This window comes from Trematomus bernacchii, unplaced genomic scaffold (assembly GCF_902827165.1).
Source record: "Trematomus bernacchii unplaced genomic scaffold, fTreBer1.1, whole genome shotgun sequence".
NCBI lineage: Eukaryota > Metazoa > Chordata > Actinopteri > Perciformes > Nototheniidae > Trematomus > Trematomus bernacchii.
In genome coordinates this window covers 6,677,238-6,694,558 of record NW_022987851.1, presented here as the reverse complement: position 1 = coordinate 6,694,558, position 17,321 = coordinate 6,677,238, and the positions used below count along the sequence as shown (strand labels likewise).

The window sequence follows — 17,321 nt, the reverse complement described above, 5'->3', positions numbered from 1 at the left end:
AATGTTCCTTTAATTGGATTTTGAATCCCTTATAATGATTAAAGGGCAGTGTAGAACGGTATTTTAGATGTATTGACCTTAAATACTGTCCAATGTCTTCCAATGTGTTCAATGTCTTCCTGTAGCCTGTCCATCCAGCACCACTGTTTATCAGTACTGGTTGACTCTGTTCAGGATTTTTTTAGATGTTTACAAGCATTGATAACATATTGATGAGGCTTTAGAGGGTTCAGTGTGTAAGAGAAATAGAACACCAAAGAAATAGCTTTATACTCTATAGGGTTGGGTATAACACAACACATCAAATACCTCAACATCCTTTGCTTTCACAAAATACTAACACAAAACCATTTAAATTGTATTTATGTGGATTAAATGACTAAGTGGTTAAAAGCAAATGATATAACAGCTAGGACAGTATGTACAATTCATTGTATTACATCACTTTACTGTAATGCAGCTTTTCAGAGACACTATGTGACATCACGATATCCGAAATGTAAGACAACATTAAGTCTCATATCACACTATCATTATAGTATTGATATATTGCCAATACATGGGAAGTGTTCTTGTTGCAACAAAAACATTTCATCCAAAGCTACACTTTGCTTCAGTCAGTGCTTTCTAGAGTACTTTGATATTCATTAAGCGTGTTTTCTGTATGTATCAAAATGTCTGCGTGTAGCTGTGTTCTCCAAGCTGAGTAACAGAGCAGATAATTGGTCACTTATTGATCATCTCCCTCCCCCTGCTTCTCCGGCTCCACTCTTTTTGTTTTTTTCTCAAAGATGCAAAAGCCTGTGCATGTGTGTGTGTTGCTCGCTGCCATGCGAGTAAATGTAATTCTGGGCGTGTTGGTGGGGGTTTGAGGGGAGGGCAGGCAGATCTGGGCAGGGCTGGCAGTCTTTGTTCCAGCAGGGATAAACGCCGGTCGCAAACCAGGACACGAGGTGAGGCTTCGGTCTTCCCTTCTCTCCTCCCCTCCCCATCCCTTGCCTGGTTACCTCCCCCTATGTCTCTCTTTCTGTATCTTTCTGGCACTCGCATCTGCCACTGCTGCCTCCTCCTCACTGGGCTCAGGGATGCTGCTGTCTGCTAGCCTGGAATGGGCCATTGCTGCTGTAGGCTCCATATCCTCCCTCGGTGCTTCCTGGACCGAACGGTAAAGGCAGTACATCTTCTGCAGGCAGCAGGCTATGTGCTATATGTGTGGTTGTGCGCATGTGTGTTTAGTGAGGGTGGGGGGGGGGGTCTGAGTGCGTCTGTCTATGTGAGCGTTACATTCAGTTGTTACCTAGAGACAGAGCTGGAGAACAGAGAGTAAAGCTGTGCATGATTATGCTGAGTCAAAGCAGGCTTGTGTGTCACACTGTCCTTCTATCTTTTCCCTCAGAGTTTGAGGCATTACATAACATGTTATTAATGCTCTGCTATAACCTTACACTTGTTTGCTATTTCGCCGTGTACATTGTGTCCTAACTGTATGTGATGGAGTAGTCTGGGTGATTACATGTTATTGAATGTATAGGAGGGCTCATCCTCTCAATGTCTAAGTGACATGTTTACCTGATGTTGCTGAATTTATCCTCTACAGGAAATCATCTTTCAGGTTCTCTTTTTAGAATAATGATGTCGTTTCAGCTTCCTGTTTGTTCACTGGAGCCTGCATTTTGTTAAGTCCAAACAAAAAAGCAAATGCACTTTTGGGAGGCTTTTTATGGTTCCACTGAAACTGGATTGATGTATTGATTAACTCATGACAGTATCTCATGGAAAATGAGCACCGTTACAATAACAAGCCATGTTTATTGCTTTCCAGAAAGTGACACTCAAATCTCTAGACAATAGACACAAAAAGATAAACACCACTATTGACAAGCCATTTATAATTTGTGATGAATCAAAGAAACATTAGCTAGAACATTAGCTAACCTAACAATTGATCGGGAACCACACAAATAATCAACAAGATGATCGATAATGAAACAATAATCTGTTGCAGCCCTGATCATTTATTTAGGTACCTCTTTGAGGGCTGAATATCAGATGGGAAAATTAGAATTCATGTCACACAACTCCCTGGAGAACTAAATTGGATGGGCGTTGCAGACAGAGGGAATGGTGGGTAAGAGCAAAGGTGGAGCTGAGGAGTAATACATGGAAAAAAACGTACTGACCATCCTTCATCCCTCATGAGGTCATGGCATTTTCTCCCTGATGATTGTATGCTCCAAGTAAAACCTCTTAAAGGATGACATCAATACTGCAGAGACATACTGTGTAGTCTCTCATACATATTTTACCCTCTGCTCTCTGTGTCTCTCTTTCTTTGTTTCTCGTATGCACTGCTATCTGTCACTGATCAACAGTGTGCATAACTTAAAAGATCAATAGCCATTTAGTGTATGGTGTGTCTTCCTCTGTGAGTAATAGGTGCTCTGAGGGTGTCACATATTATGAGTCCACAGTGTACACCTGTGAGGTGCAAATCATGTATAATGGGTTTTTTCAGAGTATAATTTTTCAACAATGTTATACTCCTACAGGCTACCATAAAGCATTTATTGTAAGCACAGGGGGATAGTTTGCATGTTTTGAAGTGGGGTTGTATGAAGTACTTTTTACAGTACAGTACAGTAAGTCATATCTGACAGGGAACAGAAGCCATGATACAAAATAGTAATATTCCTTCAAAGAATACTAAACGTCCACGATCCATCAATCCATTTGTGTGTGTGTTATTGTGTGACATTGATTAATCTGAAGTAACTCTTTAAAACACCAAATTCACAGAATAACACAAATAAAATAACCAATTGAGGCAGCAGTAGACCAGCAACCGTATTCCGGCTGCTAGGCTTTCTTTCTGGTGACTTCCACAGTAGTGCATTGCTTCCCTGCTCCTACTGTCTGCTTCTTCTAACATGCCAACTGTCATCTACTGTATTTAATACACTTACTATGGAAAAGTACCTTAAACAACCCCACTTTTAACAATCCTAACTTGCCTTGAATTATGAGACCCTTACCTGTTGTGATCCATGGTGAACTAGATGATACACTGATGTGAAATTGTGGTGTTTCAGAGAAAGTAATTTGTATGCAGGTCTCATTATACACATACATAATACAAACCATGTTGCTATCATTGCTCATGGGTCTTGCTCAATTATGATTTGCGAGCACCACGCAGCACAACATTGTTAATTATCTAAATCTTATCAAAAGTACAGTAGACCGGAGCTGTGTGTGACCTTTAGTCCTGTTTAATGCACATGTTCCTGCTTACATATTGGGTTCCAAATACCGTATCTCAGACTCTCTCTTTTCTTCATGCTGGATTATTTAAAGTGTAGCACAGTGGCTCTGTGTCCAGCAGTGTTCCCTTCGACAAAATACTACACACCTCTCAGTATATTGGAATACAATTAACTAGTACACAAACCTGGTAACTAATTATAATCAACCAAAAACATTCTTGTTAATTATGTTACATACATTTTAAGCTGTCAGGCTTACAGTGTAACTGTAGGTGTTTGTACGTTTATTCATACAGTTCTGAGATGTTCAATACTTTATGTGTTTCAGAGTGAGAGTGCCGTTGTGAAGGAGAGGGAACTGTCCCTGGAGCTCGCCAGAATCCGGGATGAAGTGGGTAAGTGGGATACAGCAATGACTCACTCACTGCTCTCTGCATGACGTGTTATACAGTATACTAACACAGGGAAGGGAGGAATTAGCTCTGCTGATGGAAGGCTAACCATAACTCCATAAAGCAGACACTGTGAAATATAGCCCTGTTATCATTGCTTCATATCAAACGTTAAACAAACTCTGAATGCTACAGGATTTTAATTGAATTATTTTACCAACATTTTTCAAAAATGGGCAAAAAGAGAAAACATTTGGAGGAATAACACAAAATAAATAAATTACACATTTTACAACTCTAACCTATTTTATATTCTTGTCACTTGTGATCTGAACTTGGATCTGGTGAAACGAACTGAAGCTCTATGTTGTTTTCCAGCTTTCAGTGTTGCACACTGGGAGCAACTGCAGCAGGAGAAGGAGAAACTGGAGCGCCGCTTCAAATCTGAGCTGCAGGGATTGCGGGCTCAGCAGCAGAAGGAGCTGGGAGTGCTGGAGGAGCGGCTGAAGGCGCAGCACCAGGCCGAGGGCCAGAGCCTGCAGGCCAATCAGAGGGCCGAGCTCCAGAAGCTGCGGAAAAAACAGCGAGAGCAGGTGTGTGTGCTTAGATAAAGACTGGATATCAGATGGACACTTATGTCTAAATGTGAAGTGAAAACCTAATCTCCAAAATAAGATCATTTCTCATGTGCCTACTCTAGATTGAGGAGATGAGTGAAGATCATGAGGCTTCCTTGATGGAGATGGAGACGGCTCACGACGACACTCTTGCCACTCTGCAGGAGGAGCATGCCAGGACTGTGAAGAGTAAGCGCCACGTTTTAACCCTGTTGATCTCCTCTACTGAATCACACTGCTGAAAGAAATAATATCATATTTTTTACTTAAATCAGATCTGAAGATGGCCCATGAACAGCAGACCAAATCTCTAGAAGAAGACTTTCAAAAGATCAGACTGTCACTGCAGGTAAACAGTCCTCCCTAAAAAAAACGTTTGGGAAAATACATTATTTATACTAACCTTTTAATTTGTGTCTGTTCACCAGGATCAGGTGGACACGCTGACGTTTCAGAATCGCAGCCTGAGAGATCGAGCTAAGCGCTTTGAAGAAGCTCTACGCAAGAGCACCGATGAGCAGATATTGGTAACCGCTGCATGAAACAGTACAGGGCCATGTGCTGACTGCTTTGAGCACATTTGCTGAATAAGAGCTGCTGGTGTTGTGAAGTGGTTTTTAAGACTGGTATTGGTTTTGACTCATGTTGTCTGCTGCTGTCAGGATGCGTTGGCCCCGTATAAACACATTGATGAGGACCTGAAGAGTCTGAAAGAAGTGCTGGAGATGAAGAATCAACAAATCCATCAACAGGAACAAAAGATCTCAGAACTGGAGAAAATAGTAGGCTTCAAATTTGATGTCTAGCTTCTGTTTGATTTAGCTGCAATTATGAATAACACATAAAATGTTGTTTAAGATAACGATATCAAATGACAGAAAACATCTTCATGACATACTCTGCTATGACTTTTTTTGTTTGTATGACATACTATACTTTATACCATATACCATATTTAAAGACATTTAATGGTATACTATACAATGACTTTTTATGACAACATTTTATAAAACATTGAATGACATAATATACTTGTAACTTTCTTTATGACATACTACACTATGACATTGTATGGCCTACTATACAATATAATGATTTTTTGCTAATAATAGGCTGTTAGTCTACTATAAACCCAAATATAAATGTCTCTGTCTCGAATTGTCATTTCATCATGTTACACCTGAAATATAATGTCATACCTCATTTAAAGAATTTAATGTGGTGCATCTTTCTCCTGTGTTTTCGAGCAGGCTGAAAAGAATGTGTACCTGGAGGAGAGAGTGCAAGTGTTACAGCAGCAGAACGAGGACCTGAAGGAGAGAATTGACAATAACCTTGCTGTGTCCAGGTCAGATAAGCATGCCAGTGCACATTTAAAACCAGAGGTGGAAGAAGAACTCAGATCTTGTACTTGAGTAAAGTAGAAGTACCAGAGTGTAGGAATACTCTGTTAGAAGTAAAAGTCCTGCAATCAAAATGTAACTCAAGTAAAAATACAAAAGTATTAACAAAATATATTTAAGGTACCCAAAGTAAAAATACTCATTATGCAGATTGTTCCATTTCAGAATATATTTTATCTTTTGATTATAATTATTGATGCATTAATGTGTGTATCAAAGCTAGTAAAGGTGCCGTTTCTTTTACTTTGTATAGTGCAGGGTAGCTTGTGAATTTACTCCAGGTGTAACTAAAGTCTTTTTAAAGTGTTGAATATATTTCCCATTATTAATCCAAATCTGAGAAGTAACTAAAGGTACACAATAAATGTAGTGGAGTAAAAGTAAAATATTTACCTCTGAGTTGTAGTGGAGTAAAAGTACAAAATAACATAAAATGGAAATACTCAAGTAAAGTAAAGGTATCTCAAAATTGTACTTAAGTACAGTACTTGAGTGAATGTACTTAGTTAATTCCCACACATGTTTAAAACTAGTTCTAACCTGTAGAAGTGAATGTAGGTGGACTTAAGATGGCACATTAATACAATATAAAAAGTACTTACAGAAATCTTTCATTCTGCTGCCAAAATTCAGCATCTTATCATAAAAACTGTTGATGTTCTCCAAATGTTACTTAGAAATATGTATAGTACAATATAGTGCTTAAGGGTTATCCAGTCTGTGCACATAGAGAGAACATTTGTAGACAAGCAGTGGGAAAAGCTGTTAAAGCTGTGACCTTGCAGTTGGAAAGTCCTGACTCCTGCATTTGAAAGGATTGCATTGCTAGTCATTTGTATTTTGACCTTTTCCTACTGCTTTTCTTCCTCAGGCAACTCTCTGAGGATAATGCTCACCTGCAGGTGAACGTGGAGAAGGAGAGCAACGAGAAGAAACGTCTGAGTCGCAACAACGAGGAGCTGCTGTGGCGTCTTCAGACAGGCGAACTGAGCCCTCACATGTCCCCCAGCGCCTCCCCCCTCCATCGCCCCCTCTCCGGACCAGGCTCTCCGGCCCGCCCTCACTCCTACCATCAATGACACCCTCCAGGGAGGCTATCGTATCAAACGCTTTCTTGTTTCTGGCATCGGAAACCATGATTTTGTTAAACTCTTCTTGAATGTTTAAAGGATTTAGCAGTATGTTGATGGACGGACATGATGACACGTGTGGTGCATTTCCAAAGTCAACCCCGAGTACTTTTCAACTCTGACCTAAAGAATTGTATAAAAAAGAAGGGAATTATCTTTCTCTATTCCAAATGACTGAACAGACGTGCTGTGGGACTGCAGGGGATTTTAGTCATTCTAGACTTCAGAGAGCAGGATCAAAGTACCATGCCTCATTTCCATGTTACCCCCCCCCCCCCCCCCCATCTACATCACCACCTTCTCATCCAGCGCTCTGGATGATGGCTGTACAAGACATTTCCAACATCACAAGTGCAAGGACAAACACAAGAAGCGCCTTCTCCGTCCATTCTCTCCCACCAGCAACTTCTATCTAGGCACAGGCAATACTTTGAGTAAAATCACAGAACTACCTGGTTACTCTCAAAGTGTGGATTCTTCTCTGGGGTATGTTAACATTTTCATTCTGAAATATTTCATATATCAGGAGTGTATGAATGACTACCAATCCTACCTTATCTCTCTCTCCTAGAAACTAGATATCAGTGATGACCCTGAAATGTATGATTACAACTCATAAATCCATTGAACTGCCAACTATACTATTGACTATAAGTTTGTAGAAGCGTGTAAATGTATTGCTCTCTCTAAAGCATGTTCTGTCTTCCAGTTATGCATTTTATTTTAAGGTTACCTAGAGTGTGACAATATGGCAGGAAGTGTGTAGACGGCAACACAAGTAACCTCTTATTCTTAATAAAACTCACCAGGATTTATTCAAATGAAGACAGAAAAGATATCATGGTGTTATACAAATTGTTTTGAATGTGAGATTGGCTTCAGTTAGGTTAAGAAAAGAAAATGATTTCCCACACAAGTGCAGGATCTGCAGATACCACCAAAGAGGAAACCATTAAGCACAGCAGTCCACCTTGTATTGTGGTCTATAATTGATGGCTGTCAAAATGTACAGTATTGACCTGAACACATATATCCAATATATGTTCATTATGTTGAATTTGTACAGTTCTTTTTCTTTCTCTTTTAAATTGTTGCTGTATCTGTTGCTGTACACTTTTTTGCGAACAAATACTGTATAAGGTGAAAATCTAATTTATACAATATTTCTCTTTTTGAACCTTCAAAATTGGCAAAAACCCTATTGAGAGGTAAAAACCAACATGTATGTAGGGAACAAATGTATCTAAAGTAGTTAGAACAATCCTCGAAAACTGCAAGCGGTTACCTCATTTATTATTTTAGATTATAATCTCAGGTATTGTGGAGAATAATTAGTCAGCAAAGGGAAGAAACTGCCATATCTTTTTCTTTTGGTATTAATCCCATTTTTATTTTTGCTCATGTTTACATAATCACCCAGCTCAAATGTCTGTTTTGCAGGAAATCCATTGAATGATATGATTTGAAATGTACAGAATATGTATACATATGTTAAAGAGCAAAGTGCAATCAGCAAATATGTACAAATACATTGAAGAAATGTTGCTTTAATACTATAATATAATACAAAAATCAGATCCCCTAGGCCCCCAACATGTGGAAATATGATCAAGCAGTGATATGTTTGCAGGTGAGTTGTGTTATGTATGAGCAGCAAGGCAGATATAGATTTAACTTTACTGTGTTCTGTGGAGTGGAAATGGCCTTCCTCTCCATCAGGTTCTCCGATTGCACTGATCGCCTCTGTGTCCCGTGGACATGACCTTTTACTCATTTACTGACTGTTTGTTTGACACTAGATATGAGGTTTTGTTTACAGTTTACATCCAATATTAGAAAAGTTGGTGTTTCACGTGGATGTGGGTACTTCTGTTGATTGTTTACGGTTAAGATTGTATTCAGTATATCAGAAACTGAGGCTCTGGTTTATATGAAAGCATGTCTTTATAAGGTCGTTGTGCATTGTTCTTTGTTTTACTTTTCTTGTGCTTTTGTTTTATTTATTTATTTATTTATTTGACCTCCTTCAGAACCGCAACTGTAGTTTAGCTGGTTAAAATATTGTGGTTAGTGATGAGAAATGTGTGTCTACACTGTATATGTTGCACTTTGTATTTAAGTATTAAATCACGATAAGAACATCATTTGTTCAAAAGTTATTTCCAGTGTGGATACATCTTTGATTGCATGACGTTCTTTTCTATATTTTGCCAATCTTAAAGGGAACATTTCAATAAGAAGTAATAACGAAGCGTACAGTATCTGAAAGAGATACCACTAAAGCTTATAACAGTCAAAATAACTATATAGTAATAATATAAATATTACTTCTTCATGAAGTTCTGCAGCATATCTATGGGCACAGGGAAGATGATGGTGGAGTTCCTCTCCGCTGCGATGGTGTTGAGGGTCTGCAGGTATCGCAGCTGGAGACCAGAGGGTGACTCAGCGATTATCAGGGAGGCTTCTTTCAGAGCCCTGGAAGCGTTCATCTCTCCCTCTGCAGAAATGATCTGAAACACAGACAGACAAGATTAGTTCTACAAATGTTTTCTATCAACATCCATCCTATTTCACGGTTAGAGGAAAATTAGAAAATAAATCTTCCGCCTGTTGACCTTGGCCCTGGCCTCCCGAGTGGCTTCTGCCTCGGCTGCCATGGCTCTCTGCAGCTGCTGAGGCAGCTTCACATCCTTGATCTCCACTCGCTCCACCTTGATACCCCACGGGTCAGTGGCATCATCCAGAGATCCCTGCAGAGGAATAAAGAATAATAAATACTTGGCCCACGTTGCTAAATATTGCTAGCTCCAGAAATTAGTTGTTTATTTATTTTAATTATGTTTTTTTATCAACTTTTTTTAATAACATACTATTGTACTGATTGTTTGTATTTAATGTATCTGTTATTTCAAAATCTGTTTTATAAAATAATATACTCTGACTTTATGATTTTTTAAGGCAAATTGTAACCTTTTTCTGACTTACTATATAGGCAGTTTTTAAATATATATTTTATGACATACTTTATGCCACTGTACATTTTTTGATATCCTAATGACATTCTATTCTATGACTTTTTAAGTATGTTTTATGATTTCATTAATGGCATTTTTTTTTAAATACTTGAAATGGCCTACTTTGTCTCTTTTACCTAATATAGGGGCCACCAGAACATAAATTACTATTTTCCATTTCTTTCAACCATTACTTTGATATCTTTTTAGAGTGACTATGTAAAATCCTCACTTCTCACCTGCATACTGAGTGATATGCCCTCTCTGTCAGATAACAGTTCTGCCAGGTTTTTGGTCCCAAGTACATTCCTCAGGGTGGTCTGAGCCAGCAGCCGTGTGGATGAGTGTGCGTTGCTCACATTGGCCACAGAGGAGATGGGGCAGTGTATGCGGAAGTACACCACGCCGTCCACGGACACTGTCACTGAGTCTCTGGTGAGGATCTGAGAGGTGCAAAGCTGCAGTTATGATGCGGCTACTAAGTTGATCACACAGGAAGATGGTAGTCAGATTTCATTAATGATGGACAGGAGAGACACAACTGATATTCCCACATTTGGTCATGACTGGAACAAAACAACGTACCTCTTGTGGGGGGATGTCAAAAGACACAGTTCTCAGATCAACCTTCACAAAAGTATCAGTGCAGGGTAGAACAAAGAACAGACCTGGAAGGAAATAAAGACCATGCTCAGTTTGTAAAGATTGTAGATAAAGTATATTAGATCATAGCAAGGTAACTACTTTTTAAGAATGTTTTAAGAACATTTTGCCCACATTGTGTATTCATGTAGTGACAAACCTGGCCCTTTAGGTTTCCTGTCTGTGATCCGTCCGAGTCGGAAAATGACGGCTCGCTCGTACTCCTTCACTATCTGTATGTTAGAAACACAGCCATCCATATAGAGAACATAAAAAAGGGAAAAACCATTGGCGTAAAGGTAGAATTTATATCTTATCAAATCATGATTTCTCCCGAGCTACAGTAACACATACCATCTTCACATTTGATTCATTTATTTTTTTATGGATCAGTTTTTAAATATGCTGTTGGTCAGTCACCCTGTCTTAGCTAGTATATGTATTTAGGTGCCCTCAGTGTCTGTGGTATACAAAAATGGAGGACGGATATTCTGAAATTACACATTTACTAGAGTTGTGTCATCAACTAAGCATTAGCTTTAGGATTTCTGACCTACCAACAATTTTTACACAACTGACATTTTCTAAACTAGTGTACATTACTGAGAATATGCTGTACCTTAACACACATGAATAATGTGATTGGGAAGGTTGCTGTAACAAAGAGGAGGGATATGAGGACCAACAGCCAGCCGAAACATCCCAAACCTCCTGAGTTTTTATCTGTACAGAGAGAAAAGAGTAGGAGAGGAAAAGTGTTTTGCATAGTTGTCATGGCACCTTGGTTCCTCATGTATTGTTGTCATTTCCACCCTTCTCATTTTTCACTAACAATGTAATTAATATCTGAGGGGAAGTCATGTTACTTCTCATCTAGCGGAGTGACAGGGTAAGCTGCTGAACTATTGATGTACCATCCTGATAATGCTCACACTGTGGTGTAGTTGTCTCCTTTAGTTACAGACAGGATATTACAGGAAGCATTCAAAGTCTGAGGGTAGATTGTTCAGTCAGTATAGGGCTGCAACAAACACTAATTTTAATAATCTATAGTATCATGATTATATTGTTCTTGATAAATAATTTATTAATTAAAAAGAAAAAACAGTAGATGCGAAAAAATTAAATTGCATGCAACATCAACATTTTTGCAAATTTGTGCAAAAAGACAAAATATAGAAACACCAATACTGTACAAGCAAAGACTTGGATTAAGAATGGGAAATGGAATTTAACTTAATTAAACAGTTGAAAACAAAATAAAGTAATAAACTAAATGCTTTATAAACAATTGAAGTTAGTTTTGTGCCAAAGAATTGTGTCATCTCTGATTATCTGATAAACAGTGACATCCCTCCTTGATCCCTATAAAGCACAATATGCTATCCCTGGCATTTTAATCCTCATTTAATGACAGTCACAGACTCATTTTTTGATGGATCATAAAAAGTATTTACCTTCCACATTCTCCACAGCAATCTGAAGTTTATCCTGTGTAACCATCTCCGCTGTGCTGGACGTTGTTGAGGTCATTAGTGAGTTTGTTGTCGGAGTGATGGATCAAGTGAAACAGTGCAGCGCCTGTTTACCTGTTTGTTCTCCCTGCTGGGTGTGGCCTGGCCCCTCCCCTCATCATCTGACACACGTAAACGCATACCCCCTACTTGGTGTGTGACTCTTGGACTCACCTTGTAGTGCCAACTGGTAACATGAACCACAGAGCCAAACCAGTCTATGGCTCCTGTGTTTGAAAGCTCAAAGTTTAGCTCCTGTGCTCTTCCATTATACTCTAACCTTCACGCCCAGTCTGAGTCGGACACCTGTTGAGTGCAGCTTATGAATAAACAATAAGTGGCATCGAAGTCGTGAAACATGAGAGCATGTACAGGCACAAGGAGATGTGATCATGCTCTCCTACTTTCTCATGGTTTTGTTGTTTATGTTTATGTTTTGTAGTTTTAAAGGTCTCCTATTATGCTATTTTTAGGCATATATTATGGGTCTCAGATATATACAAAATGTAATATATAAAAAGAACATGTCTATGATGTGTTTTGCTCATAATACCAAACAGATCATGCATTGTAGACATCCCTCATATCCCTCTATGTCAGCCCTGTTAGAGAAATGCTGATTTTGGGTCCTTAGCTTGAAAAAAAAAAGGGGAGCTTGAGCCTGCTCAGAATTTTACGAGATACAGCTAAATGCTGCCGTGATTAAATGCCATATCATGTTCCAAACCACATCAAGGATTATTTCTGAAACAGTATGGAGCTCAAATGCTTTCTCTCTTGCGGGTTTACCACAAGGTGAGTTCCTTTTTTTATTTCCTTCTTTTTTATACATACTCTCTCCAGTACAGCTTAGCTTTGAGTGTTAGCGATGCTTGCTAATGTAAACAAAGACCATATTACGTCCAAAGAAAATGTCGGGCATTGTTTCTGATAGCGAAGTTTCTGATAGTGCCGTGGGTCCACATTTCCGATATGACGTCATATCGGACGCAAATCTATATCAGCTCCGTTGTACCCCCCGTTTTTAGAGATTTGGGGACACATATTTATGTATAAAAGACATAAAGTGCATTTTTCATGATAGGTCCCCTTTAAGGTTTAAATAATGTAGTTTGTGTTTGTTTCCTTTTCGTGGTTTAAGTATACGTTTAAGTATTGTTGTTTAAGGTGAAGGATATTTGTACTGTGACATTATTCTTAAAATGTCACATATCTGATGAATTATTTTGTTTTTAATCAGTAACGCCAGCCTCAGTCCAAAAGTCTTTATTCCAGTTTCAGCCTTCAACAGCGACCACATCCACCAGCAGCCTCCAGACGGTGTCCAGGCTGCAGGGATGACCAGGTGACACATTACATTTTTCTAATTGTTCTCAATGCACTCCTTAAGATCCTTTTATTTTGACAAAGCAATCCTCTGCAGAGTATCTGATGTAAATGCTCCTCTTTTGAGATTATAAAAGTATGTTAATGATGTTTACTGGAACCTGACTTTTTCTCATGTGTTGCTGTCCTTCTCCAGGTGCCAACTTTAACCCAAAAGCGCCGGCGCCCTGCTGCTGCTGCTGCTGCAGAACTTCCCCAGAAAAGGAAGCAGAACTCCGGAGCCCCTCCTTCCATAATGTCTATATTCAAATAAAGGATGTTAAACAGCCAGACAAAATTACTTAATTCTCTGATGTAAAGCTGTACTGTACTAATGGATTTTGAGTTGTGGAGACGTAACAACTGACATGTGAGCTGCTGGTTACCATCATTTCTCAGTGAGGTGTCTTTAATTGACCACATGATACTTCATCACATGACAGTTGCACACTGCAGTACGCTTCATGATGAGTGCATGTGAATCTGGTTCAGTTGTTCACCACAATAGACAACAGGCTCACTTTGACCTCTTGTAAAATGTATGGAAGTTTATGGGTTTGGTGCAATCTTGATCAATTTGTGAGTTTTAGGAATTGTAAATGGGAAAAATTAACAAAAGCTGAATAAAGACTATGTAAGAGCTCTGAAGCCAAATGTGTTATACTGTAGATTTCACCATCATTTCTTAGCAGCTGCATTTATTTTCAGAAAGAATATCACTTACTCCTATTTGTCGTAGTTTTACTGTTACGAAACTTCATTTCAGACCACAATTAATGTAACAAAGGTATGGTTTTGAACAGATATTTGACATGCATGCATGTTTTTCCTGTTGCTAGAGGTCTCCATGTTAGTGCAAACAGTACCCTCTTGTGGTGAGAAAGTATTTTTAACAAACAGAAGGTTAAAAAAAGAAGAAATGCTAAAGAGGTTGTGTGGTTGCACATGCTTTCATAATCTGATTGTTAGTCAGATTTTTATTGCATCTAATTTTTTTTGCTCGTTTTGTATTGAATTCGAACTCAACATTAGGTGAAAAATAATGAGCTTTTTGTCAGGTTAACAGAGTTCTTCTAAAGTAAATGTAATCATTAATATGGCCAAGCAGAACAGCTGAACAGCTTGAACTGCCTTCAGGTCATCATGTGTGGTGAGGTATAAACCAGGCCTCACTCAAACATATTCACAGGGAAAGTACTACATTAATACTTGTGGATATACTGATTAAAGCTTTATTTTTTTTAATCACTGTGGCCAGCACCGCACAAAATGTGTTTATCATATTCAAATACATCCATACCAAAAGTATTTTCAGTATTTTTAAGTGACATTTAATCAAACATTAAGACACAATCTAAGTCATTTCATTTTAAAAATACACAAGGACGAGAGAGTGTTTCAGCACAATACTTTCTGTGTGTGGAGACACATCAGTAACCAGCCGTATCCATCATAAACTTGCGACTGAGCTCGTAAGCCAGGAAGAGGGCTCCGTTGACAGGGAAGGTGCGTATCATGGTGGGAGTCAGGCCTGAGTACAGAGCAGTGAAGCCTGTGGGACAGGAGAGAGAGAAGCAGCCACACGGGTCATTCCCCGCTGAGGAGTCAGGCCCCCAGATCGGGCCAATTAGAAACAAGATTCATCTACAGTGTGTCAGTTATACCAGCAGTGGTGCATTCAGAGCCTTTCTCTTCAGCTCTCCTTTTGACACACTCAGGGCTAGTTTTATAGTTTTTGCTTACAAAAAGAGGCTTGAAGTGTAAAGATGTGCCACTATTTAACTCTCCTGTGTTCGTTTCTCTACCCTTCCTCTGGTGGAGGTGACCGGTCCAATTTGACCGGTCTGTTTCAACTGCTCTTAGATTAACACAAAAAACATTAACCATCCCTACATTTTATTTAACAACCTTTAAAGCTGTGAATAATGTCTCCGACTACTGGTTTACACGAACAACTGCAGTGAAAATACATAGAATAGACACTGAAAATGTATTCCAAAATTAACATGGTTGTCGATTTGTGGGTGTGTACTATCTGATTGATGAACATAATTTAGGGTTACCCATTCATTCCCTATGGCTGTCGTTTCTGACCGGGAACACAATAGGATTAAGAAAGTTGATTTAACCACTCAAAATTCTGTGAAAGTGGTGATCAGCAATTGTACATGTCCAAAGGCCTACTGTGGAGGACATCATAAGGCCTTTAATCGATTAAATGTAAAATACAATATTTGTATGATTGATGAGAGTAGTAAAGCGGTCAGATTTGACCCGAACAATATTGCAAAAACCCACATAGAAATTGTGACATTTGATTGAAGTGCCCTCCCTAAGCTCCATGTGATTGGTAAGGGTAGTTTCATTTGTGACATGTCAATAATCATGTCAGTGTCAAGCTTTGGCCTTTTTAATGTATTATCTTCTAAATGTACTAAATCAATTATTAGACGTGTTTCATACACTCTGACGCCAAGTTATCCTCCACATCATGGCAACAGATGGTGCAGATGGTAGTGCATGTGGTTGTGACTAAGTACATTAAGCATGTACACTTCCTTCATAAATCTTACCTTTTTCTTGCTTCCTTGTTTTTCACTTTTTTACAGCTTTAATGTTGTTGTGCATGGAGAATATTCAAATCTCTACATCCGCAAGCTATTCTCTTCTTATGCTGGACAACCTTTATTTTATACATACTAATATTCATGTATTACGACTTGTTATGCAATGGTGTCTTCATTGTTGTTTTCAAGTCTAACAAATCTGATGTGTGTCAGTCTTACCCCTCCTTCATGACCTAATTGGATGATTTGAATATTTCCGGATAGCTTTTTTCTTATTATGTACATCTACTTGCAACATGAGACAGTACAGCCATGAACAGATACTGTATGTGTAAATAATTTGTAATACTTTCAGATGCCGGTCACTCCGACATTTCTCTCAAAAATGCCAACCGAAAACAACTCCCTGAAAGGTTTATTCTATCAGTATAGAAAATAAAGTGCATATTGGAAATGTAAAACCACAAGTCTCACTGTGTTTAAAGAACATTGTTTTCCCCAGATGTATAAGAGAATGAAACAGCATTAACACAAATGTTCGATAATCCTTTTTTGTCCTCTTAAGGGCAGAATTATGTCTCTGAAGAGGTTGTTTCTGATTTGAATGTCTAAACTGGTTATGAACCGAATGAGAGAAGAGTCTAGAGTCTGTTTTGTGTTTGAGTCAACACTTTTCTCTACAGAACCGGTAGTTCACAAAAAGCCAAATTATACAGTTGTTTTCTTTTGCACACTGATTATAAGGATGTATGATGTAAAACAGTCAGCTTTGCAACCTATATTTAAGAAGACAACAGATCAATGGGAGAATTGAATAACTGTTCAGCCATTCAGAATCAGAAGGATTTCTATTTGAGTATGTACGTTCAAAACTTACCCTCAGTGCGTATAACACCCATGAAGGTCTTCATGAAGCCCTCTTGCCTCCCAGCTAAAGAGTAAACCTGGATCCTGGACTTCACACAGTCAATGGGATAAACCGTCAACCAGAGACAAGCTCCTCCAAATCCACCGCTGAACATGAGGGGAAGAATACCTGCAAAGACCAACGTTATTTTTGTGGGGGCAGAACACAAAAACAAAAGGACATGCGGCAATAATGAAACAACTCATGAAAGATGAATGACCAATAATTATCATACCTATACTATCTTTGTCCGTGCCCTTATACTGCGCAAATTTAGTCCGACACAGTTCATAGGCCCCAAAGAAGCAGAAGTAACCTGGTATCTCCCTCACTATGGTGGATGTGAGTCCTTGGTAGAAACCCAAGGGGCCATCAGTCTTCAACACTGTCTTCACTACTGTCCACACAGTGCTGAAGTCACATAAAAAAAAACACAACTTCAAATAGTTGGTCTCTACAATTTGCTTTTTTTCACACCAACCTATAATGTTTTGTGCTCTCTAC

General features: G+C 38.8%; 3 protein-coding genes across 5 annotated transcripts in view; 1 reads left to right on the top strand and 2 right to left on the bottom strand.

The window, feature by feature from the left end:
- The first annotated feature begins 1,080 nt into the window (after positions 1-1,080).
- Positions 1,081-8,358, top strand: LOC117468788 (microtubule-associated tumor suppressor candidate 2-like). Of its 2 annotated transcripts, none has more exons than XM_034113066.1 (9): positions 1,081-1,165; positions 3,592-3,658; positions 4,034-4,248; positions 4,356-4,461; positions 4,548-4,621; positions 4,701-4,799; positions 4,935-5,054; positions 5,523-5,620; positions 6,547-8,358. In XM_034113066.1, the coding sequence occupies exons 1-9, from the start codon at positions 1,109-1,111 to the stop codon at positions 6,752-6,754; spliced, it is 1,044 nt and encodes a 347-aa protein (XP_033968957.1). In that variant the 5' UTR covers positions 1,081-1,108; the 3' UTR covers positions 6,755-8,358. The 2 variants fall into 2 exon arrangements, with proteins under 2 accessions (XP_033968957.1, XP_033968956.1); XM_034113065.1 differs by having other exon boundaries at positions 5,520-5,620.
- LOC117468789 (erythrocyte band 7 integral membrane protein-like) lies at positions 8,179-12,050 on the bottom strand. Of its 2 annotated transcripts, none has more exons than XM_034113068.1 (7): positions 11,922-12,005; positions 11,094-11,187; positions 10,625-10,697; positions 10,408-10,490; positions 10,062-10,265; positions 9,424-9,558; positions 8,179-9,318 (listed from the first exon to the last, which is right to left on the bottom strand). In XM_034113068.1, exons 2-7 carry the CDS (start codon positions 11,163-11,165, stop codon positions 9,130-9,132), a joined length of 756 nt encoding a protein of 251 aa, XP_033968959.1. In that variant the 5' UTR covers positions 11,166-11,187; positions 11,922-12,005; the 3' UTR covers positions 8,179-9,129. The 2 variants fall into 2 exon arrangements, with proteins under 2 accessions (XP_033968959.1, XP_033968958.1); XM_034113067.1 differs by having other exon boundaries at positions 8,181-9,318; positions 11,084-11,187; positions 11,922-12,050.
- Positions 12,051-14,603: 2,553 nt separating this feature from the next.
- LOC117468998 (mitochondrial ornithine transporter 1-like) overlaps positions 14,604-17,321 on the bottom strand; it is a 3,054-nt gene continuing 336 nt past the window's right edge. The window contains exons 2-4 of the mRNA XM_034113391.1: positions 17,053-17,228; positions 16,788-16,946; positions 14,604-14,895 (exon numbers count right to left, since the gene is read on the bottom strand). Coding sequence (XP_033969282.1) covers positions 14,774-14,895; positions 16,788-16,946; positions 17,053-17,228 — 457 coding nt within the window. The 3' untranslated portion in view covers positions 14,604-14,773. The remainder of the gene's footprint in view (positions 14,896-16,787; positions 16,947-17,052; positions 17,229-17,321) is intronic.